General features: G+C 44.5%; 1 protein-coding gene across 5 annotated transcripts in view; it reads left to right on the top strand.

Moving 5' to 3' along the window:
• ldb2a (LIM domain binding 2a) overlaps positions 1-26,252 on the top strand; it is a 270,416-nt gene that overhangs the window by 232,148 nt on the left and 12,016 nt on the right. Inside the window, exon 8 of one of the 5 annotated variants that reach the window (XM_034182057.1) lies at positions 7,926-8,062. In XM_034182057.1, coding sequence (XP_034037948.1) covers positions 7,926-8,062 — 137 coding nt within the window. Of the gene's footprint in view, positions 1-7,910; positions 8,063-26,252 lie in introns of all 5 variants that reach the window. The other 4 variants (XM_034182054.1, XM_034182058.1, XM_034182055.1 and 1 more) reach the window with 4 other exon arrangements.

Raw genomic sequence — 26,252 nt, 5'->3', positions numbered from 1 at the left:
TTACTGACAGTATTTACTTAATGGTTTTCATTATGCTGTTGTTCTTATTTTGAAAGTTCAATAAGTGGACTGATATGTTAAACATGGTGCGAATGCTATGTGAAAGACTAAAGTAAGATAATTTTATGTTTACTGAACAAGTAGTAGACTTTTTTTTGTTTTGTATATTTTTCTGCAAGCCACTTTTAATTACAAATTCATCCGCACACCGCCTGAGTTTTCATTATCCTTCATTTGTTTGGCATTTTTTGTTGAAAATTTAGCAGGTGAACACTGGGTGTGTTTAAAACAATATTGTGGGTGCACTTAATTCATAATGTCAAGTAAAAAAGAGCATGCCATGTAAAAGAAACAGTTTTATTTTTGTTTAATAAACTGTACTATGTAGTCAAGACTATTTATATTTAGTTTCTTTTGTCTGTATTAGCATATTTGATATTGGAGTAATCCAGAAGTAACTGAAAGTAATCAAATTACATTACTTTAATATTATGGTACTTGGATTACGTTACTGATTACATTTTTCAACAGGTAACTAGTAACTATCGGAATACATTTTTAAAGTAACCCTCCCAACCCTGCCAATTACCTTCCATGAAATGTAGTTCCGTTAACTTTATGTCAGCTAAGAAATACAACCGAACCATCAAAAAACATTTGTGAACCCTAAAATCATATGTTTGATCCTGTTGGAACTTATAATCCAATAAGTGAAATCCACATATTGCACGAAGTCAAGCTAGCAAGACTAAATGCATTATTTGGAATATTAAAATGCCATGTGTATTTTTATTTCTTAATGTTTTTGTTTACTTTCTACTGTGAATAAACTGTATGTGGAATATAAACTAATGTTTAATTTCATTTGCAAAATTAATTATTTATGTACATCCTGATCATCATCTGATCTTGGCATGCTAACGTTTTTTTTTTTCTTGGAACCTCCATGTTTACAACACAATATTAAAATGTCAGCTCTTTGGGACAGTTAAATATATAAATATATTTAAATTGGTTTAAAGTTATCACAGCTAACTTTTCAGTTTATCAGAGGAAATTTCTGCGTTAGATGTGTCCACCACTGCATAATGCAAACAAAGTTAAACTCCTTTTTGGTTAACAGATCATCATGTTTTTACATGTACAAAAGTAAATTTGATGAACTAGTGATATAAATTTATTTAAACTATTAATGCAATAAATTGAATACAAAAGCATATTTAATTTGGTTGTTATGTTTTCAGCAAGCTAGCACATGTAGGGATAGCAATCACCTGGGGCATTACCAGATCTCTGAGTTTGGGGGGTGGGAACTACTGTTTCTGCCAGACATTTTTTTCTTCAGTATGGTCCATTTGCGTATTAATGGGCCATATTAAAGAAAATGCTGACCATCAACTGCAGTTAGCATACCTGCATACACTAATCATGGCTGATGCTAATGATGAGCATCAACCATGGCTAGCATAGCTTTGCAGCAAGTTTATACTGTTGTGAAAGTGTCGTGACACGGACCCACAACAGGGGGCGGTAATGAACGGACAATGGATAAGCCAAAAAGTAACAATTTAATGTTGTGAATCGCACAACGAAGTACAGACAATAACAATATGGTGGAATGTCAATTATACACAAGGTGACGTGTGGGCAGGCTCGAAGATAGAAGACATCTGGCGAGAGAAGAGCCGGATCCCACACAGCTTCCACCACCAACGGATCTGAAGAACACCGGAGCCGCCAAGCCCTGCGCCCCAGGTGGCCACTGTCTTCAGCAGTCAGACCCGGTACTGCTGGCAGAGAACAGAAACAGTATTGATGAGTGCGAGTTCGCACACTCAGTAATCCCACAGTCTGTGTTTAGTTAGGAGGGAGCACCTCCACCTCCAATCACACACCCGTGCAGCTCATGTCTAACCACTTATCTGGTTGGGGTGTGAAGCGAAGCCGTTGCTGATCACACCAAACGCCAATCCCACAGATAAGGCAAACACCACAGGAAAACGTCTGCAAAAGAGTTCAGACTATTATTCAGTTTTAAGTCAGCAGAGAAGTTACCTGAATGGTAGCTGATTTCTTGGCGGGGAGGTGGAGTTGCAGGCCGGCCTTTATGGTGGTGGTGATGTGAATGAGTGACAGCTGGTGCTGATTACGAGTGACAGCTGTCACTCCCGGTTACTATGACGCCCTCTCATGCTTGAAGCCCGCACTTCAAGCAGGGCGCCATCTGGTTGTGGTGGGCCAGCAGTACCTCCTCTTCAGCGGCCCACACAACAGGACCCCCCCCTCAACGGGCGCCTCCTGGCGCCCAACCAGGCTTGTCCGGGTGCCGGGTGTAGAAATCGGCCAGGAGGGCTGGGTCCAGGATGAAGCTCCTCTTCACCCAGGAGCATTCTTCAGGTCCATATCCTTCCCAGTCCACCAAATACTGGAATCCCCGGCCCTTTCGACGAACATCCAGGAGTCGGCGCACAGTCCAAGCCGGCTCCCCGTCGATGATCCAGGCAGGCGGCGGCGCCGGTCCAGGGGCACAGAGGGGAGAGGTGTGGCAGGGTTTGAGTCTGGAGACGTGGAATACTGGATGTATCCGCAGTGAAGCTGGCAGCTTCAGCTTCACTGCGGCTGGACTGAGGTCCTTCACAATGGTGAAGGGTCCTATAAATCTGTCCTTAAGCTTCTGGGATTCCGTTTGTAGAGGTATGTCCTTTGTGGATAACCAGACCGCCTGCCCGGGCTGGTATGCAGGGGCCGGGGAACGCCGGCGGTCTGCATGGGCCTTAGCCCTCGTCCGGGCTCTGAGCAGGGCAGAGCGGGCGGTACGCGACACCCGACGGCACTTCCTCAGATGGGCCTGGACCGAGGGCACCCCAACCTCTCCCTCCACTAGCGGAAACAATGGGGGCTGGTACCCCAAACACACCTCAAATGGGGAGAGGCCGGTGGCAGATGAAACTTGGCTATTATGAGCGTACTCGATCCAGGCCAGATGGTCACTCCAGGCCGTTGGGTGCGCGGAGGTCACGCAGCGGAGGGCCTGCTCCAGTTCCTGGTTCGTCCGCTCTGCCTGCCCGTTCGTCTGCGGGTGGTACCCAGACGAGAGACTGACGGTGGCCCCCAGTTCCCTGCAGAAACTCCTCCAGACCTGGGAGGAGAACTGAGGACCAGGATCCGAGACAATGTCCGATGGAATCCCATGCAGACGCACAACATGGTGGACCAGGAGGTCTGCAGTCTCCTGGGCCGTCGGGAGCTTCGGGAGGGCCACGAAGTGGGCCGCCTTGGAGAACCGGTCCACTATCGTGAGGATGGTAGTCATGCCCTGGGACGGCGGGAGGCCCGTGGCAAAGTCCAGGCCAATGTGAGACCAGGGGCGATGAGGCACGGTCAGAGGCTGGAGGAGGCCTTGGGCCTTGTGGTGGTCGGCTTTGCCCCTGGCACAGGTGGTGCAGGCCTGGACATACTCCCGGATGTCGGCTTCCATAGACGCCCACCCGAAGTGCTGCCGGACCACTGCCACGGTCCTTCGCACCCCTGGATGACAGGAGAGCTTGGAACCGTGACAGAAGTCAAGGACCACAGCCCTGGCCTCTGGTGGGACGTACAATTTGTTCTTCGGACCTGTCCCCGGGTCCGGGCTCCATGTCAGGGCCTCCCGGACGGTCTTCTCCACGTCCCAGGTAAGGGTGGCCACGAGAGTGGTCTCGGGGATGATGGTTTCAGGGGGGTCTGACAGCTCGGTCTTGACCTCCTCTTCATGCACCCGGGACAGGGCGTCAGATCGTTGGTTTTTTGTCCCGGGGCTGTAGGTGATCCGGAAGTCAAAACGCCCAAAGAACAGCGACCAATGGGCTTGCCTGGGGTTCAGACGCCTGGCGGTCCGAATGTACTCCACGTTCCGATGGTCCATGAAAACCGTAAATGGTACCGATGCTCCCTCCAACAGGTGTCTCCACTCCTCAAAAGCCTCCTTCACCACAAGAAGTTCCCGATTGCCGACGTCATAGTTCCTTTCAGCCGGGGTCAACCTGCGGGAAAAGTAGGCACATGGATGGAGAACCTTGTCGGACTCCCCGCTCTGGGATAGCACGGCTCCTATCCCTGAGTCAGAGGCGTCCACTTCAACTACGAACTGGCGATTAGGATCGGGCTGCACCAGAACCGGTGCAGTTGAGAACCGGCGTTTCAACTCCCTAAACGCGGCTTCGCACCGATCCGACCAGGTGAAGGGGACTTTTGTGGAGGTCAGGGCTGTCAGGGGGCTAACTACCTGACTGTAGCCCTTGATGAACCTCCGGTAGAAATGTGCAAAACCGAGGAACTGTTGTAGTTTCCTACGGTTTGTTGGTTGGGGTCAATCTCTCACCGCCGCGACCTTGGCTGGATCAGGGGTGACGGAGTTGGAGGAGATTATGAACCCCAGGAAGGACAAAGAAGTGCGGTGGAACTCGCACTTCTCACCCTTCACAAACAGCCGGTTCTCCAACAACCGCTGTAGGACCTGACGTACATGCTTGACATGGGTCTCAGGATCCGGAGAAAAGATGAGTATATCGTCTAGATATACGAAGACAAACCGATGCAGGAAGTCCCGCAAGACGTCATTAACCAACGCTTGGAACATCGCGGGCGCATTGGTGAGGCCGAAAGGCATGACCAGGTACTCAAAGTGACCTAACGGGGTGTTAAATGCCGTCTTCCACTCGTCTCCCTCCCGGATCCGAACCAGGTGATAAGCATTCCTAAGATCCAATTTCGTGAATATTTGGGCTCCATGCAGGGGCGTGAACACTGAATCCAACAGGGGTAACGGGTATCGGTTGCGAACCGTGATCTCGTTCAGCCCTCTGTAATCAATGCATGGACGGAGTCCGCCGTCCTTCTTGCCCACAAAAAAGAAACCAGCACCCATCGGGGAGGTGGAGTTCCGGATCAACCCGGCAGCTAACGAGTCCCGGATGTAGGTCTCCATTGATTCGCGTTCCGGACGTGAGAGGTTGTACAGCCTGCTGGACGGGTACTCAGCGCCCGGTATCAAATCAATGGCACAATCGTACGGACGGTGTGGGGGCAGCGTGAGTGCCAGATCCTTGCTGAAGACGTCAGCAAGGTCATGGTATTCGGCTGGCACCGCCGCCAGATTGGGGGGGACTAAAACCTCCTCCTTAGCTGTCACACCGGGTGGAACGGAGGATCCTAAACACTCCCGGTGGCAGGTTTCGCTCCACTGAACCACAACCCCAGACGGCCAATCAATCCGTGGATTGTGTTTCAACACCCATGGAAAACCCAAAATTACTCGGGAGGTAGAAGGTGTTACATAAAACACAATCTCCTCCCTGTGATTCCCAGACACCACCAATGTCACTGGCTATGTCTGGTGTGTGATTAGGGGAAGAAGGGTGCCATCTAGTGCCCCCAACGACAATGGTGACGGTAAGGCCACTAGAGGGAGCCCAACCTCCTTTGCCCATCTGCTATCCACCAGATTCCCCTCCGACCCCGTGTCCACCAGTGCTGGGGCGTGAAGGGTTAGATCCCCACTCAGGATCATGACTGGGATTCGTGCAGATCTTCTGGGTTTCCCCGCGTGGGTGTTGTGACCCACCCTTAGCCCAGTCTCTAAGGATGAGTGCTGCTGTTTTGACCGTTTGGGGCATTCTCTCTGTGTGTGCTCGGTTGAGCTGCAGAGAAAACACTCTCCACGGATCAGCCTCCTTTGTCTCTGATCTGATCGCTTTTTGGCCCTGCTCGTTTCCACAGCACGCCAGCAGGGGGCGCTGTCGTCACGTGGAGAGCCCTGGCTGTGGAGCGTGGGGAAGTCGGCTCCCTTTCGGACCCGGGAGGAAGAGGGACGGCTTGTGCCTGAGCACGCCCCTCGTCTCGCTCCCGTCGGTGTTCTGTTAATCGGTTGTCTAACCGTATAACCAGGTCGATAAGCCCGTCTAAATCCCGCGGCTCGTCCTTCGCCACCAGGTGCTCCTTAAGGACCAGAGACAGTCCGCTTATAAAGGCGGCGCGGAGCGCAAAAGCATTCCAGCCGGCTCGCGCTGCAGCGATGCGGAAGTCGACTGCATACTTCGCTGCGCTCCGACGCCCCTGCCGTATCGACAGCAGCACGCTTGAAGCGGTCTCGCCTCTATGAGGGTGGTCGGACACCTGTCGGAATTCCCTCACAAACTCAGTGTAAATTGTTAGGAGCCGTGAATTCTGCTCCCAGAGTGCTGTAGCCCAGGCGCGTGCCTCTCCTCGAAGCAGATTTATAACGTAAGCCACCCGGCTAGCGTCTGACGCGTACATGACGGGACGCTGTGAAAAGCCGAGCGAGCACTGCATCAAGAAGTCCGCGCACGACTCCACACAGCCTCCGTACGGCTCCGGAGGGCTTATGTATGCTTCAGGGGAAGGTGGGGGGTTCGTTGAACGACCAGTGGAATGTCTGTCTCTGGCATTCGGTCAGCAGGAGGAGGTGCTGCAGCCGCGCCCTGAGCATGCGCTTCCACCTGGGCGGTGAGAGCCTCCATCCTACGATTGAGAACAATGCTCTGCTCGGTGACTAAGTCCAACCGAGCAGTAAAAGCGGTTAAGATGTGCTGCAGCTCACCTAACACGCCTCCTGCTGGCGCCTGTGCACCTCGCTCTTCCATTGGCTGTTCAAGCGATGGTTGATGCCCCTCGGGATCCATGACGCTGGCCGAGAAATCCTGTTGTGAAAGTGTCGTGACACGGACCCACAACAGGGGGCAGTAATGAACGGACAATGGATAAGCCAAAAAGTAACAATTTAATGTTGTGAATCGCACAACGAAGTACAGACAATAACAATATGGTGGAATGTCAATTATACACAAGGTGATGTGTGGGCAGGCTCGAAGATAGAAGACATCTGGCGAGAGAAGAGCCGGATCCCACACAGCTTCCACCACCAACGGATCTGAAGAACACCGGAGCCGCCAAGCCCTGCGCCCCAGGTGGCCACTGTCTTCAGCAGTCAGACCCGGTACTGCTGGCAGAGAACAGAAACAGTATTGATGAGTGCGAGTTCGCACACTCAGTAATCCCACAGTCTGTGTTTAGTTAGGAGGGAGCACCTCCACCTCCAATCACACACCCGTGCAGCTCCTGTCTAACCACTTATCTGGTTGGGGTGTGAAGCGAAGCCGTCGCTGATCACACCAAACGCCAATCCCACAGATAAGGACACACCACAGGAAAATGGCTGCAAAAGAGTTCAGACTATTATTCAGTTTTAAGTCAGCAGAGAAGTTACCTGAATGGTAGCTGATTTCTCGGCGGGGAGGTGGAGTTGCAGGCCGGCCTTTATGGTGGTGGTAATGTGAATGAGTGACAGCTGGTGCTGATTACGAGTGACAGCTGTCACTCCCGGTTGCTATGACGCCCTCTCATGCTTGAAGCCCGCACTTCAAGCAGGGCGCCATCTGGTGGTGGTGGGCCAGCAGTACCTCCTCTTCAGCGGCCCACACAACATATACTCTTGCAAGGGTTGCTAAATTAATTGAAAACAAGTTTTAAATTTTAAACCCAAAAGTAGCAAGTGATATGTTTTAAAACAAAATAAAAATCAGGCCTTTATGAACAACATAGTATTCTATGTAGTCCATGTTCAGTGGACTGTATAGTCTGCCTTTTTGCCTCATCTTTCTTTCATTTTTGTTACTAACAAAAATGAGGAATTTACTTGAGGGTCAAAGTAAGGTAAGGTAAAGTATGGCCTTATCCAGCCCCTGTCCTTTAGTTGCCCATACCTGACCATTATGTGTAATACACCTGTGTGAAGTTTGTTTCCGCATTGGCTCCAGTAAATCTACTGTAGGATTTCTTGTGTGCACAGTTGCACTGCACCCTGTCTCTGTGTGTATGCATTATGTCCTTGGCATTGCCTCTGTTTCTCTTTGCTGGTCGCGCCAAAGCTGAGCCTGCCCGACAGACAACCACCAAGAGGAGGAAACGGAAGAACTCAGCCAGCAGCGCCAACAGCAGCGTGGGAACCACCACCGGCAAGAAACGCAGCCCCGCCACCACCTTCAGCCTCTCCAGTCAGGTACCTGTAAGCATCAGCTCCACTCGGTTTGCCTCCTCTTTTATTTCCTCCTTTATTTTTCTTTACCTTCACAAGCATGTGTGCAGGGCTACAAACAAGTGCAGCAAATTCCTGATAGTATTACAGCTATTAAGCTTAATTTGTTTGCACAAGTGACAAGAAAATTGCTGAAAAGAAAAAAGGAAAAATCCCAAGGGACTGATATGAATATATGTGTCATTAAAAATGATCAAAGAAAACAAGAAAAACTAATTATAAGCAAAAGGAGGGGATCTTTTGCTTTGCTGTGTCAAATCTCAAGCTGATGATATTTAAAAAGGACAAGCGACCAAACACTTAATGTGCAAACATCACTTTACATTTGCATGCTTTCCATCATCGATGCTAACACAGATCTGTAATACTGAAAATTTCAACTGAAATTGCAAATGATCTAGTATTGGCATAGCATACATATATAAATAAATACATAATAGATATATATATAGATATATTAAGAAATAATAATTATATATATATATATATATATATATATATATATATATATATAAAACTGTATTCCTTTTTGAGCTAAAGAAATGGAACAGAAGCCCATGGGGAAAAAAAATCTACATATTTGCCATTGACCTTCATTATGAGCTCCAAAAATAAGAATTTTTTTTTTTTTGCCAAGAACCTGATACTTAATTGAAGCTGTGTGAAAACAACACAAGAGTATCCTGTCCTGCTTATGATGTCATTATAAACTCAAATTGGAGAAACATCTAAATTGTGACTATGCTGGTGTATTCCTGTTTTGGGGTATTAGCACTTTATACAGTGTATTATTTTAAATGACTATTTAAATTGATGTGTGCAGAATGGCATTTTCTATCAAAATATACAACATTAGCATTAAATTTCAAATAACTTTAATAACAGAAGATGAAACAGTTGCTAAAAGTGAATAAGGAGACATAATTTTTAATTAAGGATATGTAACAAGTTTTAAATGTTAATGATTCCTCATAATTTTCACAAATTGATTACAGTGCTAACAGATGCTAATGTGGAAAAAGTATGCAGAATTTAAGACATATATGTTATGTGTCGATGCGGGTTGAGGAGCGGACCTGCGTCCGACGGAACCCAGCGCTAAAATAACCAGAAAGCGGTTCCAATAACAAAACAATTTATTACTTCACCCTCTGGTGCAAAACAAGGTGTATAAACAAAAGATGCGTCAGTCTGGTGGAGTGAAGGCTGGCACACTCTCCAGCGCCTAAAAGGATCGAAGCCCGGCGCTTCTGGACTCACTTTACCGCCAAACACCCCCCAGGTGGACACGACAAACCGACTCTCTGCGAAGGATAGAAGAGGTGAGGTAAGTCAGCAGTTACAAGCAATATCCTTCAAAAGGCACACACTATCAGCAACACATTCAGGTCTGTATTTAAGCTTTATGTAAATGAGCAGCTTCTCACAACAGGTGGAGGATCAGTTGTCCGCACGCCACAGCAGTGAGAAGCAAGCTGCACAATTCTCATCACAATTCAAATATACTGCGTAACAAAATACCAAGTTACTATCAACAAGTAGTTAAACAATTAATCACCTCTGATGTGTGCTGACAGCATGTGTCCCTCACCCTTCCTGCTTCACAGGCACGATGTGTCAAACCCAGGCGCGGTCCTCAACGTCTCACAAACGAACATCACAAGGTCGAGTTCCCGGCAATTCTGCTTGAATCACACATGGCTTAAATGCAGAACGCCATCTAATTATCTGCTTCAGCTGAAAGTCTTTAAGGTTGCATGTGAGCACCATCCACAGGTGCTGCACATAATGTTGATGAGGGTGAAGGATTCTTCAGCCAGCACCTTCTCCACAGACAAATCAGTTTTCATACCACCTGGAGAGCAAAGAAAAGAAAAGAACACCAAAATGTCCAGCCACACCCCCCCAACACCCAACAATATATATATATTTTCAGGTTTGTTGTATTTCAGCAATTTGTGAGCATTGTTTTAAAGTTTCCACATATGCATGTAAATACCAAGCTATTTTAGCCTAATTTTGCAAATGCAAATGTGCAAATTATTTTCCTGTATTCGCGAAATAATGAGGGAGTTTGTCCCTTAAAAGTGCGTTTACACATAACCAAGACGCGTTACGAATGTCATTTTTCTGTCATTCGTGACACATTCCTGACATTCTTAATGTGACTTAACGCATCTGAATAGGTTTCTTAATAGTGTGTGTTGGTGCGTGATATTCTTGATATTCGTGGAGCATGTTTTTGCCTGTCAAAAAATCTTCCACGAATGTCACACACCACCCTCATTTCGTCTCATGTCGTGGAGGTCGCAACTGAGTGTATTGATCCGTCTTGATGAGAAGTGATCCTTAATAGAACGTGACAACATTCGTAGTGGTTCCTGTGATGGTTCTTGGAGCCCAAACTGTCACGCGTTATTACGAAGTGACACGAAAACTGTCAAGTTTTGACACGACTTGTAACGTGGTGTCACATTTCACTGCGCGCGACGACGAATCAGTTTTCTGTCACATGCGCACAATTAAACTCGGCTGCAAGTGTCGTTCCACAGTTCCTGCTGAAGCTCCTCAGGACGCTCCTGCAGGTGTTCCACCTGCTGTTGTAACCGATGAGCGGGAGAACGAGTCTGAGGAACCAGAGGAGCCTCATGTGCAGCCAGACATCTCTGCACCTCCTCCAGTCTGGCGGAGGAAGAAGCGTGCGCACAATTAAACCCTGCTGCACCGCATTCAGTTTGATTGCTGACACCAAGTCGGCTAAAAGTCTCATTTCATTTTCGTGCTCCTGCAGGTGTTCCACCTGCTGCATGTGCCTGATGTTTGGGAAAACGCGCTAGACGAGAGCCGCATGAAGCCACACATCTGACTCTGTCCTCCTCCTCCTCTCTGCGCCACTCCATGGCACGCATGCAGTCACAAAGTTCTTCTGAAAAACTGGAGCGATCTGAATTCAGTTGGATAAATATGGGTGTGTGTGTGTGTGTGGAGACAATTCACCTCGTTCACAACGTGACAGAACTTAACGATGCGCTGTTACACTGCTATTCTTGACCATGTGTAATGGTTCCTGATAATTCTCCAGCAACATGTGCCATTAATCGTAATGTGTGGTAACAGGTTGCAGCAGTTCCTGAGGACACCTGACGCCTCTGCCCCGAATCATCACATTTGTGATCAGCAGCCAAGAATGTGTACTTCGTGGCATTCGTGACTTGTCGTCGTTATGTGTAAACGCAGCATTACCACTGTCAAACACGTGGTTGCTCATGGGCTGGGTAAGGTCTCAGCCTTATTCATTTATAGCACCTTGAGGTTACTCATGTGATGATTTAGCACTATATGAATAAATTTTATTGAATTGAATTATGCCATCTTGAGCAAAATCCAAAAATACCACAAATGTATAAATAATCCAAACATACAGTATAAGTATATGACACTTTTCTGTGTTGGCTGGCAGAAATAATGACTCTGACTATTTATAAAATCAAGAAAATAGCTTTTATCCAGTGTTCCCTGCTGAATATAGCCAATATATTTTATTGGTGGAATATTCTTTTAAAGCTGTACTTTATAAATTACAAGTGAAGACAAAATAAGTGGCTTTAAAACTATACTAGGGACACTTTAACTCAGAATAAGTGAATTTAGAATGAAATATCCTTTAATCAAATGTATCCAATAATTGAATTAATCCCAGAATTAACATCTCAGAGAACCTACATGAAAGGCCGTTAAAATAAAATGTTTAAATACCTTCCCAATGTGCATCACTTAACAAGCTAATAATCAATATTAATAACAATGTATTATTGATCTAACCCTGTTATTCAGCAAATGAGTCCGAGTTGAATAAAAAGCCATCATTATAACAGCGTAAAACATGTGCGTTGGGATGTGAACGGCTGGTTTTGTGTCACCCGACACAGTTGGAGGTTAAGCAGCCCCTTAAACAGCTGAGTTTCACCGGGCACGCCTGCCGCCTCCCCAGAGGATTCAGTGCTGCTGACTCTATTGTCTGCAGAGGCTCCACTTCTCCTTCGCTTCCACACACTGCTCGTTATACACACGCCGTATTACATTTTCACTCCTGCATCCAATTTAGCAGCGTGCACCCAGGCTGTTGCAGCACTCCTTCCAGTGCGTCTTAAAGTCAGGCGCTCCCAAAACACAACAGGAATATGACTGCAAGTTTGGCACCAAAATCTACACCTAATGAATAAACATTTTCATTTATTTATTTATTAATATTTGTGCCTTCTTTTTAATTATGAAATTGTCAGAAACAACTGTTTGACAGATTATTAACAAAGTGGTTCACAGCTGGACTGGAACATTTTTGTTGTCCCTGGGTGGCTCAGGTTAGACCAGGGGTTTTCAAAGTGTGGGAGACTGACAACCCCCCCCCAGAGAACAAATGAATAGCTGCGCCCCACCACCACTACCGACACACACACACAATTTCAACATCTTCATATGTTTCTTTTTATTCTTTTACACGTTAAACACATTTTAAATATATTCATGTGTTTTTTAAGGAACTGTCTATGCATTTGCACATTTTACAGCCTTTGTAAACATTTTAAACGTGTTTAAAGATCTTTATATTCTTTCACACATTTTACACCCTTTTCAAACATTTTAAATGTGATTTTAAAAAAACTTTCTATTCAATTTTAACTTTTGTCATATTTTAAACATTTTTTTTTTAACATTTAAACATCTCTGTATGTTGTTAAACGTCTTTGACATAACTAACACATTTTAATATAAATAATATTAATTCAACTTTTATACATATTTAGTCTCATCTAGTCTCACCTCTTGTTTAGTGTGAGTAATGAGTCTGGGTCTTTGACGCGCACAGGAGGCTGATGCGGGGATGCACTGTGGAGAGGAGCAAACGAAGATCGAACTCTACTTTCTTCTTTTTTTGGTTGCCCCAAACTCTGTCTTCTCACTGGTAGATTTATGCACTAAAAATGTATCTATTTTGCTCCTGGCATGTTGTTTTCTTTTTCTTTTTCCCTTCTTCTTTTGTTGGTTAACAGTGTTTAGTTCTTTTTTTGCAACCCCCTGAGGAACTCTCACAATTTGAAAACCATTGAGTTACACCTTACCCTTGTGAAGCGTCTGGCAATTAGTTCAAAAATTAAAGCTCCTGTTTTGATACTGCAGTATTGTCCACAAATGCAGTTTGGTCCAGACCACCAGATTCACATCAGCCTGACTGCTGATTATTGACACCTGGAAGAGCTGTGCATTTGGGTCCCAGTGTCCAAGTGTAGGGCTTGGACAGCTTGTGCAGGCAATAACTCAAAAACAATGAATGCTGTCATCTTGTAACTCATCGTTTTAAAAGAGCACATAATGAAAATGAAGTGATTAGTTGGGACCGTGGTGCACCACATCTCCCTGTACACTACCAGTCCAAACTTTGGGCACACTTTCACATTCTGGGAAAGTGTGCCCAAAGTTTACGTCAGACATGCTTGAACCCTCGTGCGCATGCGTGAGTTTTTCCACGCCTGTCGGTGACGTCATTCGCCTGTGAGCACTCCTTGTGGGAGGAGTCGTCCAGCCCCTCGTCGGAATTCCTTTGTCTGCGAAGTTGCTGAGAGACTGGCGCGTTGTTTGATCAAAATTTTTTCTAAACGTGTGAGACACATCGAAGTGGACACGGTTCGAAAAATTAAGCTGGTTTTCAGTGAAAATTTTAACGGCTGATGAGAGATTTTGAGGTGAGACTGTCGCTTTAAGGACTTTTCACGGTGCGAGACGTCGCGCAGCGCTCTCAGGCGGCGTCATCAGCCTGTTCAAGCTGAAAACCTCCACATTTCAGGCTCTATTGATCCAGGACGTCGTGAGAGAACAGAGAAGTTTCAGAAGAAGTCGGTTTCAGCATTTTATCCGGATATTCCACTGTTAAAGGAGATGTTTTTAATGAAAGACGTGCGGACGGGTCCGCGCGTCGGGACGCAGCCGGCGCGACGCTCCGCCACAGGAAAAACACCTCTGTTGAAAGCCTTAAGGACAAGTTGGAACATGTCCTGCCTGTTAAACAATTTCTCATATACTCACTCCACTGAAAGCCATCAAAAGCCGCCTGGATTTTACAAATGGTTATCAACACGGAGGTGTTTTTCCTGTGCCGCCGCACCGCGTCGGCTGCGTCCCGACGCGCGGATCCGTCCGCACGTCTTTCATTAAAAAAATCTCCTTTAACAGTGGAATATCCGGATAAAATGCTGAAACCGACTTCTTCTGAAACTTCTCTGTTCTCTCACGACGTCCTGGATCAATAGAGCCTGAAATGTGGAGGTTTGCAGCTTGAACAGGCTGATGACGCCGCCTGAGAGCGCTGCGCGACGTCTCGCACCGTGAAAAGTCCTTAAAGCGACAGAATCACCTCAAAATCTCTCATCAGCCGTTAAAATTTTCACTGAAAACCAGCTTAATTTTTCGAACCGTGTCCACTTCGATGTGTCTCACAGGTTTAGAAAAAATTTTGATCAAACAACGCGCCAGTCTCTCAGCAACTTCTCAGACAAAGGAATTCCGATGAGGGGCTGGATGACTCCTCCCACAAGGAGTGCTCACAGGCGAATGACATCACCGACAGGCGTGGAAAAACTCACGCATGCGCACGAGGGTTCAAGCATGTCTGACGTAAAAACATATGAATGAAATCCATATAGTTTTTGAAAAAAATAAAAAGGACCGTTACTTTATTGACAGCCCTCGTATAATATCCAACCCAGTCTGACAGATTGTCATGATTCAGCAGCACAAAATATACATTAATCTATTAGTTCATCATATTGTCACAAAAAGTGCAAAATTTTCATCATGGGAGCACAAATTCATTCTAATTCATTCTGTGATGGCTGCATGTAATTAAAAGTGCAGTGGCGGAGTTGGAGGTGGTTAGGGGAAGGAGTAGTGTTAGGTTATGATTAAGGTTAGGGGTGGGGGTAGGTGGAGGGTTAGTAATAGTAAGTTAAAAAAAAAACAGTCACGAAAATTTGAATCATTTCATGATGGGAGGACAAAAAAAAAAAATGTGAGACTTGGCTGATAATATCCCATAGACATGTCTCCCACCAGTTGGATGGATTATGGAAAATTCTGAATAGCTGTGGATTATTTTACCCTGGTCACGTCATGTGCTTACTGGTGTGCTACACTCACCTGCATGTCAGCGACTCGGCATCAACGAAGAATTTTAGCTCAGCAACTTTGAAAAGAAGGAATGCTACCCAGTACATGGTTAAATACGAGGTCTATTAGAAAAGTATCCGACCTTATTATTTTTTCAAATACCATATGGATTTGAATCACGTGTGATTACATCAGACATGCTTGAACCCTCGTGGGCATGCGAGAGTTTTTTCACGCCTGTCGGTTACGTCATTCGCCTGTGGGCAGTCTTTGAGTGAGGAGTCGTCCACCCGCTCGTCGATTTTTTTCATTGTTTAGGAATGGCTCAGAGACTGTTGCTTTGTTTGATAAAAATTTTTTCAAAACTGTAAGGCACAACTGAGTGGACACCATTCAATAAATTCATCTGGTTTTCGGTAAAAATTTTAACGGCTGATGAGAGATTTTGGTCTGGTAGTGTCGCTTTAAGGACGGTCCACGGCGCCTGACAGCGATCTGCGCTTCGAGGCGGCAGCGTCTCGCCGTTTCAAGTTGAAAACTTCCACATTTCAGGCTCTGTTGACGCAGTAAGTCATCAGAGAACAGAGAACTTTCAGAAGAAGTCAGCATGAGGAGTTTATTCGGACATTCCATTGTTAACGGTCATTTTGTAATGAAAGAACGTGCGGGCAGAGTCGCATGTCGGGCTGGACCCGACCGCGGGGGGTCGCGGCAGGAAAAACACCTCCGTTGGAAATCTTAACGGGCAAGTTGGAACATGCCCAAGCTGTTAAACAATTTCTCAGTTACTCACTTGTTGAAAGCCATTAAAAGCCGCCTGAATTCTACAAATGGTTTTCAACACGGAGGTGTTTTTCCTGTCGCGGCGCACACAGATTTGCCGAGTCGTCACGGAAACGACTCGGCGAATTTGCGCGTACGTCTTTCATTAAAAAAATGTCCTTAAACAGTGGAATGTCCGCATAAATTCCTCATGCCGGCCTCTTCTGAATCTTCTCTGTTCTCTCACGATGTCCTGGGTGAATTAAGCCTTAAATTAGGATGTTTTAAGCTTGAAACAGGCCGACGACAGCGCCTGGAAGCGCTGCAGGACGTCCCGCTCCGTGGGAAGTCCTTACACCGACAGAAACACCCCATAATCTCTCATCAGCCGTTAAACTTTTCACAGAAAACCATCTTAATTTCTCGAATAGTGTCCACTCGGATATTCCTCACAGGTCCAGAAAAAATTTTGATAAAGCAACGCGCGCCGTCTCGAGCAGCGTGTGAAACAAAGGAATTCAGCCGAGAGGGCGGGAACACATCTCACTCAAGGCCTGCCCACAGGGAAATGACGTCACCGACACGCGTGAAAAAACTCACGCATGCGCACGAGGGTTCAAGCATGATTGGTGTAATCGCATGTCATTCAAATCCATATAGTTAAAAAAAATAATAAAAGGGTCGGGTTATTATCTAAGAGACCTCGTATGTGACAAAATATACAACAAACTGGGAGCATAAAACCAAAATTAAAGAATAAATAGAATGTGTGGCATGGGATGATACCAAAACTTTTTGTCTGTACTGCAAATTCAAAACACAGCTCACGAATGTTTGAAAATCTGTTTCAGAACATTCTTCCAGACTCCGTATCAAAAATAAGGTATGCTGAATACAGCCACCTGCTGGACGGTTATGGAATGTGCATCCTTTTCAAAGTTTGAATGCAGCCTTTAAAGACTGCAGTCTGTACACTGTCACATGTGCTGCTGTTTAACTGCATGATGAAAACAATATTTTTCCAGCTTTCTCATGGATTATATGTGTTTATATTGATTTATTATTATTAGTAGTAGTAGTTGTAGTATATTATTATTATCATTAATGACCAAAACTCTATATTGAACAACTGTACATCAGCTGGTAGAGCGTGCTGGGTGCAAACTGAAGCAGTGTTAGTTGGATTTCCGGCTACTCCCCTCTAAATCTTTTGCTTTTGTTTCTCCTTCACCTCACAGCTGAAGGATCAACATCTTGATGCTAATTTTACACCTTTTTTATGTATATTTCAGTCAGGCAGCTCACATTTTAAAGCATATTTATTGCAAGAGCAGAACATAGCTTGCTTTCTTGTTTGGGGAGTGATGAGTAGATACACACATTTCCCTAATCGGAGCGCCTAAGCGGATGTTGGGGTGGAGGCAGGGCTGAGCAGCAGACATGGATCCAACAGTGGCAGTGTTTGACAGACAGATATGGCGAAGTTGGAAATTGCATCTTAAATAGCCCACCCAATTTGGAGGGAGCGTTTAGTGGATCGTATAGACTGTGTGTATTGGTCAGAAGTATCTGATAATTATGTGGTGTGAGGCATGTCAGTGTGCACAGAGCATCTTGAGTTGTCTCACTCTGTTGCTGAACTTGCTCACAGGCTGGCACCATAAGTTTCGTGAAGTGAAGAAAAAAAAAAAAAGTTTTCAGTACCAGGTGGAAACGCCCCATATAGTTTGAATTTTGGGTCCGGTAAATAATGGTCAGAATATCGGTGCCCTGTCGGACCTGTCACACCTCATTATTAATGTTGGGTTTGTTTACATGTTTCCTCCTATGTCAACCCAGGTTGACATTTATGTGCAAAAACGTCATGTTTCTTGGCGTTTTTACAACATTTCTAAATAATGAATGGTCCTGTTGCTGTCTTTTCTGTCCTGTGAGGAGCTGTCTCGTCATCTTCCATGATTTGTTGTACTTTTCTCCATTCTTTGCTTTCTCACACACATACATAATGTACATCCTTACACACACACACACCAACACAATTGTTTTCTCTCTAGGAGGCAGTTTGGCTGTGTGCCAGCTCTCATTATCGCCGATATCTGTATACACCCTTCCACCCCCGGCCCCTTCCTCCTTCACATGCACCCACTCAGCTCCATGGCAGCCCCTCCACCACCATCCCACCCACATACAGACACAGCAGCCACAGCACTCACTCCTCTTAAAGACGGACAGCGCGGCTGCTAACATGCTGCTTACATATGTTGCGCGCCTGCTGTCTTTGTCTGAGAAGTTGTTCGTTTGCGGCTGAGCACAAGTCTACGTGAGCCCAATGACAATAAGGAGTGGACCCTCGCATGGGGAAGGGAGGGTGGTAGCCAGCAGCTGGAGGAGGGGAGGATGGTGGGGAGCAACACTGACCTCTAGAGGCAGGAATGAAATGTTGAAGTGAGCGGTTTGGTGTTTGTTTCACCTGTTCATGGTGAATTATGCACAATTATTATTCTGTAGGTACAAGCGTGAGTCTTATTCATGTTGAAACACAAATTTCCTTGTTGTTCCTTAATTATTTGGATGGAATTGTATTAAATATCTTTGGTGGTGAATCTTTTGGAATGAAAAATCTCAATTGACATGCTGGTTAACCTCTTTATTGATGGGCCCAGGTGGTCTTTTCAGACATGTAATTTGCAAATATGATGTATTTAAAAAAAAAAATCATTTAACTCCCCTTGATGTGTCAGACCAGAATTATTTTCCTTTGTGTAGATCTTCATAAGGTGTGATGTTTCATCAAAATCCAAAAAGCAGTTTATAGATGATTCCTATACCCCAACACCACCTCCAGAATTTTTGTTTGTGAGTTGTCTTGAAAAATTTAGATCACTGCAGATCTTGAAGCTGAAGTTACATTATTGTATGTTTGTAGATAAATTATTACAACGTGGTGACTTCACTGTCAAATCCAGAGCTGAATAAATTTTCCCTTGTTGACTGTCTCTGTTATGGCTGGCAGGTTCAATCACTGGACTAGTGTTTTTAGAAACTGATGTTGAGAGATTGAATAAACAATTGTTTTCTACCTTTTACCACATAATGTTACACCATGTGAATGATGGTAGGACAAGTTTTGCAGTGTAAGGAATTGTACAAGTAGATAACTTTAAAAAGACAGTTTTCAGCCTCTCTATGTCTTAACAATCCTTTTTTTTTTTTAAAGTTGCTATAACTGATTTTTTCATTTCCACTAGATGCTTCCCTTCTCAGCTACTCCTCTGCATTGAGCAGAAGGAACGGCAGTTGGAGCCTTTTAACAGGTCTAACAGCTCTTGATCTAGGAAAAGCCAGATGTATGTAGCTTCTAGTCAGCCACGTTCTGGGTTGGCACCATTTTTAGCCCCCAAATGCGTTTTTTGGTGGAATTTCAGAAAAGTCACTATTTGCCATTTTGAACAGATTTAACAGTTATGCGGTCAGTAGGTGGAGTATTACTGTCTCTTTCTAAGTAGGGTGGGGGGCAATGGTTTGATGGGACGGGACTCACGTGCACTAAACATGCAGATACCGAAATCTCATGCACTAAATGTGTATGTGCAGCCAGATGACAGTGTAACGCGGGGCAGCAAAGCACTGATAATAGCACACACAGAAGGAGTGCGCCACTAAAGCATTACATAGAAGTAATTGTTGGTAGCTATATTCATGTTTAGAATGCCATTTGGAACAGCTTTATTTCAAAAATATATTTACCTCATTCTAATTCTTGGGCTTTTGTTTGTTTTATTGTTTTAAACATTGAACACAAACAAAGTCTCATCTTGTTTTTGTTTTTTTTTTAAGCACTATTGCCTCACAACGAGATGGTCCCAGGTTCGAATGCAGCCTGGTCAGTTCTGTCACATTAGGTGAATTGGTGACTCTAAATTAACCATGTAAGTTTGAGTCAAAGTGTGAATGTGTTTGTCTGTCTGTTTTGGCCCTGTGACAGGCCTGTCACAGACCACCACAGGCTGTGTGGCCTGTCCTGGGTGTACCCCGCCTCATGCCCAATGACTGCTAGGATAGGCTCCAATGACCCATAATGGGAATAAGAGAGTATAGAAAATGAATGAATGAACGATAAGCACATGGGAATATTACAGGTCATTGTAGACTTTGTAGATCGGAAGTTGCATCAGGAAAGGCATCCGGTATAAAACTTGTGCCAAATAAATATGCAATTCTTAAAAATTGAACTTTCGAACCACAGATTGCTGTTCTTCTGTGAAGTCACCAAACACCACACATGACTGGTGAGCCAGAGGGGGAAGAAAAATCCAACTGTCACATGTTGAACATTTGCATGTCAACCACACTCTTTGGCAGTAAACTGAGCATGTGATATATCACTTTTGCTTAAAATTTATGAACTGGCAATGTGGGAAGTGCAGCCCTAGCCGTAGTCATTGGCATCATCATCGTCCGTTTATTGTGATATCTCAAAAACTGTCTATTTTTTTCTAATTTGGCAAGGGCGTAATGTGGGTCATTGACAGTGTTCCTGTCTAAACTCATATTTGTAGATTTGCTCATTTGGAAATGGCAGCCATTTTTATGCTGAAAACAGCCAATTTGGTTATGGGCTTTAATTGAGCCAGTAACCCACAAGGCCCTTGGCACTCTAGTTTTAAGATCCAGGATCAAGATCATGGATTAACTTCAAAGGTCCATGGTTCATCTACTACAACCCCAATTCCAATGAAGTTGGAACATTGTGTAAAATGTAAATAAAAACAGAATACAATGATTTGCAAATCTTCTTCAACCTATATTCAATTGAATACACCACAAAGACAAGACATTTAATGTTCAAACTGATAAACTTTATTGTTTTGTGCAAATATTTGCTCATTTTGAAATGGATGCCTGCAACACGTTTCAGAGAAGTTAGGACGGGGCAACAAAAGACTGGGAAAGTTGATGAATGCTCAAAGAACACCTGTTTGGAAACAGGTGAGTGTCATGATTGGGTATAAAAGGAGCATCCCCAAAAGGCTCAGCTGTTCACAAGCAAAGATGGGGTGAGGATCACCGCTTTGTGAACAATTGTGTGAAAAAAACAGTCCAACAGTTGAAGAGCAGTGTTTCTCAATGTTCAATTGCAAGGAATTTAGGGATTCCATCATCTACAGTCCATAATATAATCAGAAGATTCAGAGAATCTGGAGAACTTTATACACATAAGCAGCAAGGCCGAAAACCAACATTGAATGCCCGTGACCTTTGATCCCTCAGGCATCACTGCCGTAAAAACCGACATCATTGTGTAAAGGATCTTACCGTGTGGGCTCAGCAGGAACACTTCAGAACACCACTGTCAGTTAACACAGTTCGTTGCTACATCTACAAGTGCAAGTTAAAACTCTACCATGCAAAGCGAAAGCCATACATCAACAACATCCAGAAACGCTGCCACCTTCTCTGGGCCCGAGCTCATTTTAAATGGACAGACGCAAAGTGAAAAAGTGTGCTGAGGTCTGGTAAGTCTACATTTCACATTGTTTTTGGAAATCATGGACGTTGTGTCCTCCGGACAAAAGAGGAAAAAGACCATCCAGAATGTTACCAGTGCAAAGTTCAAAAGCCAGTATCTGTGATGGTATGGGGGTGTGTTAGTGCCCATGCTGAAAGGTACATCCAGGTTTTAGAATAACACATGCTGCCATCCAAGCAACGTCTTTTTCAGGGACGTCCCTGCTTATTTCAGCAAGACAATGCCAAGCCACATTCTGCATGTGCTACAACAGTGTGGCTTCGTAGTAAAAGAGTGCGGGTACTAGACTGGTCTGCCTGCAGTCCAGACCTGTCACCCATTGAAAATGTGTGGCGCATTATGAAGCGCAAAATATGACAACGGAGACCCCGGACTGTTGAAGTCGTACATCAAGCAAGAATGGGAAAGAATTCCACCTACAAAGCTTCAACAATTAGTGTCCCCAGTTCCCAAACACTTATTGAGTGTTGTTAGAAGGAAAGGTGATGTAAAACAGTGGTAAACATACCACTGCCCCAGCTTTTTTGAAACATGTTGCAGGCATCCATTTCAAAATGAGCAAATATTTTCATAAAAACAATAAAGTTTTTCATTTTGAACATTAAATACTATCTTGTCTTTGTGGTGTATTCAATTGAATATAGGTTGAAGAGGATTTGAAAATCATTGTATTCTGTTTTTACTTACATTTTACACAACGTCCCAACTTCAGTGGAATTGGGGTTGTATATGAGATCTGTCCGTAAAGTATCGGACCATTGGCTGGGAAAAAAAAACTGGCTTACCTGGAGGGTTGGAAACCTAATCACCCTCGAAGTACTCTCCTTGGGACTACACACACTTCTCCACGGTGTCGCCAATGTTGGAAGCATTCCAAAAACGCCCTTTTTGCGCTGATGGCACGCAGCTCCGCCGTCGTTGCAGCCATAATGTCCTCTCTTGTCTCAAATTGGGTTCCTTTTAATGGTATTTTAAGTTTTGGGAAGAGCCAAAAGTCACAAGGGGCCATGTCAGGGGAGTAAGGCGCCTGTTGAACCACCGGAGTCTGGTTTTTGGTCAAATAAGTCTGAATTAAATGAGAGGAATGAGCTGGCGCGTTGTCGTGGTGGAGGCGCCAATTTCCTCCGGCCCACAACTCCGGTCTCTTGCGCCGCACACTATCACGTAGATGACGGAGGACATCCCTGTAATACTCCTTTGTTATTGTTTGACCCTGTGATGTTGTGTGGGCCGCTGAAGAGGAGATACTGCTGGCCCACCACCACCAGTCGGCGCCCTGCTTGGAGTGCGGGCTTCAAGCATGAGAGGGCGCCGAGACAACAGAGAGTGACAGCTGTCACTCATTTACACCAGCTGTCACCAGTCACCACCTTCCCTACAAAAGCCGGATTATTACTCCACCTCCTCGCCGAGAAATCAGCTACCGTTAAGGTATTCTCTGCAATTCATACTTTCTGAGACTATTATTGTTTCTGTGTGCAGCCGTAAGTCCTGAATTCTGTAATAATTGGATATTGGCGTGCAGTGAGGAGTCTGCGACGGTCTTCGCCTCTCACTCCATCCAAGGAGCAACTGTCGGAGGCTGCACGGGTGGATTCTGTATCGGAGGTGGAGGTTTTCCCCTCCCTGAAGACCTGTGGGTGAAGGATTACTGGGTGTGTGGATACACACTCACCATTAACTGTTTTCATCTTCTGCCAGCAGTACCAGGGTCTGCAACAGAGACGGTGACACACCTGGGGACTCAGGACTTGGGCTCTTCGGTGTTCTTGCAGGCCGTTGGTGGTGGAAGCTGTGTGGGTCCCGGCTCTTCGATTCGCCAGAGGTCTCCTATCTTCGAGCCTGCCCGCACGTCACCCTTGTGTTTAATTGGCATTATATATTTTTGTCTGTATCCAGTTGTGCGTTTCACAACATTAAATTGTTACTCTTTGTCTTATCCATTGTCCGTTCATTTGCGCCCCCTGTTGCGGGTCCGTGTTACGACACCTTCCCAACATGTTGGTGCGTCAAAAAAACAGGCAGCATTTACCTTGATGTTGCTGCGCACTGGCGCATCTTCTTCGTTCTTGGCGACGTGGAATGCTTCCACTGTGACGACTGAAAATTTGGTTTCCATGTTGTACCCGTACACCCAGACTCATCTTTATAGTGTCCATAAGCTGGTATCATGTCAATGGAGTCCAGCATATCCTGTGAGACTTCCACACGGAGGGCTTTTGCTCCGCCGTCAGCAACCTCGGCACAACTTGCCGCCACTCATTTCATGCCCAAATTGTCTGTTTATGATGGAATGTGCCGAAGTCCTTGCTAATGTCCCCTATCCTCAACAATTTCTCGGACAGTCAAGCGACGATCCGATAACCACAGTGTGCACTTATGGAAACGATCTCGTCAGTTCGGCTCGTGATGGCCGACCGGAGCGCGGCTCGCTCTCCACCGTTACGCGCCCGGTCTTTAAACCGGTTGTACCACTCCTTAATCCGTGTGCTGCTCATGGCTTCATCTCCGAAAGCCGTTTGGATTTTTCAGAATCATTTCTGCCTGGCTGTCGCCACGTTTCTGGCAGAATTTTAATGCAGTAACACTGCTCCAGCGTGCGGACCATTTTCTCACAAGAAAAAATCCGACGAGGCGGGTGGAGCGCTCCTCCCACAAGCTGTGCCCACAGGTGAATGACGTCACCGACAGGCGTGGGGAAACTCACGCATGCGCACGAGGGTTCAACCTTGGCTGATGCAATCGTACGTGATTCAGATCCATTTAATTTAAAAAAAATAAAAAGGACCTATACTTTACGGACAGACCTCGTATGTGGATGTCAGATGAAACCAATTTGATCAATCTTGCTGGCAAATAAACAAAGAAGCGAAAACAACAGTGTCATAATCCAGTTTAAACTGGATCATGAAGAAAGATAGGCAGGCCTTCAATTATTACATAAAAGACAGATATACTCAATGACCAGAAAAATAGGTATGGGGGCATCTGTTCATTGTACCCAATAGTCATGCAACTTTGTGGATCTAATAATTGTAAATAATTATCTAGTTGTATTTCCCATTGTGTGTGTGTGTGTGTGTGTGTGTGTGTGTGTGTGTGTGTGTGTGTGTGTGTGTGTGTGTGTGTGTGCGTGCGTGTGTGCGTGCGTGCGTGCGTGCGTGCGTGCGTGTGTGCGTGTGTTTTTCTCAAAGGGTAATTATGTACCACACACCTTCTGTCAGTGTCGTCCTGACACATTTTTTCACACTTGTTGTCTTGGAAGCCTGAAGCCAAAAAAGTCCTCTGATCTCTGTAAAAAACATGCTAATGACGCTGCTGAGTGAAAGAAAAGAAAAGAAAAGCGCTCGTTGGTGCAGCAGCCCATTCAAAGCCTACTGGTTAGCTAGCACAAAGGCTAACGCTAACGAGATGAGTAGACAGTATTAATTAGCTCACAATTAGAATTCGATCCACCAGCTGTTGTCATCTGAGAGGTTTTTTTTTTCTTTCTCTTGGCCCAAAATTGGCCAGAGGAAGGTTGACAGGCCTCCTCACAAGAGCAGATGGTGAATTCAAGGCTTGTTGGCAATCAACACGTTTTTAGCTAATGACTTAATTAGCTATGCAAATTGACAAATCAGTGTGGATATTGTCATTTAGTTGAAAAGCTCACCTAAATTAATTAGCCTGATTAAGGCATGGTGGGGTGTAGAAGTGGTCGCTTGGGGGTTTTGGATAAATAAACAACTTCTTGCCATCGGTGCACGCTTTGAGTTACAGACGGAGAAGGCTTGAACGTACGCACCAAGTGGTCTCATGTCTAATTTTGTTTGAGTGACCAATACTAGCTGATATAATCACATTTTGATTATTGTCACTGGTGATTAATCTGGTGTTTATTTTTGCAATTAATTGTTTATCTTAAATATTTGAAAGCCGGTCAAACATCTTTTTAAGTACTTCAATCCTTAGTATGAATTACATTTAAACAATTCTACCATTATTTCAAGTGTTTAAAAAACTGCTCAAATTAGTTTATTTTATTCAAACAAATTTAAAACATAATTTTTCATTTTTAATGGTATAAACCAGTATGCCCTTTGACTATAAACCCATTTTTATCACCAATTTTACAATTTAAAACATATTAGAACAAGAAAATCTGTAATTTAGCCATGTTAAATCATGTGTGATATTTTACCATTACTTTGGAGCATTTTAAAATATTTCAGAATGGCTTAATATCTTTTTAAGCCATTTTTAAATGTCTGATTACATTTTATGCTTACATTTTTTTTTATTGGTTTATAACAATTAAAAACAATGATTATCTGTTATTTAGGCGTGTTTTACCTTTGCTTTCAAGCTTTTTGAAAACAGTTTAAAATGGGTTCATACCTGTTTGAAGAGCTTTAAAAGTGTTTATTGCATTTTAAAAACACTTTTAAACAGCCTGTCATTGCTTTCCAACAATTAAAAACAAAATAATATTATCTGTAATTTAACCAGTTGTTAAATCCACTTCAAACTATTTTACCATTGGTTTACACCTGCTTCAAACATTTTCAAAATTTAGTTTCTGTTTTAAATCAAGATAACCAAAACTAGTTGAATCATTAAAAAAAAAAAAAACGTTTTAACTAGTTTATCTTTGTCTCCAACTGTTTTAATCCAGGTTATTTATACTTTAGGTGGGTAAAATCTATTTTGTACAGTTTCATTATT

The sequence above is a fragment of the Thalassophryne amazonica genome, chromosome 11, assembly GCF_902500255.1.
Source record: "Thalassophryne amazonica chromosome 11, fThaAma1.1, whole genome shotgun sequence".
Lineage (NCBI taxonomy): Eukaryota > Metazoa > Chordata > Actinopteri > Batrachoidiformes > Batrachoididae > Thalassophryne > Thalassophryne amazonica.
Note: the sequence above shows the minus strand (reverse complement) of the source record. Positions and strands in the feature narration are given on the sequence as shown.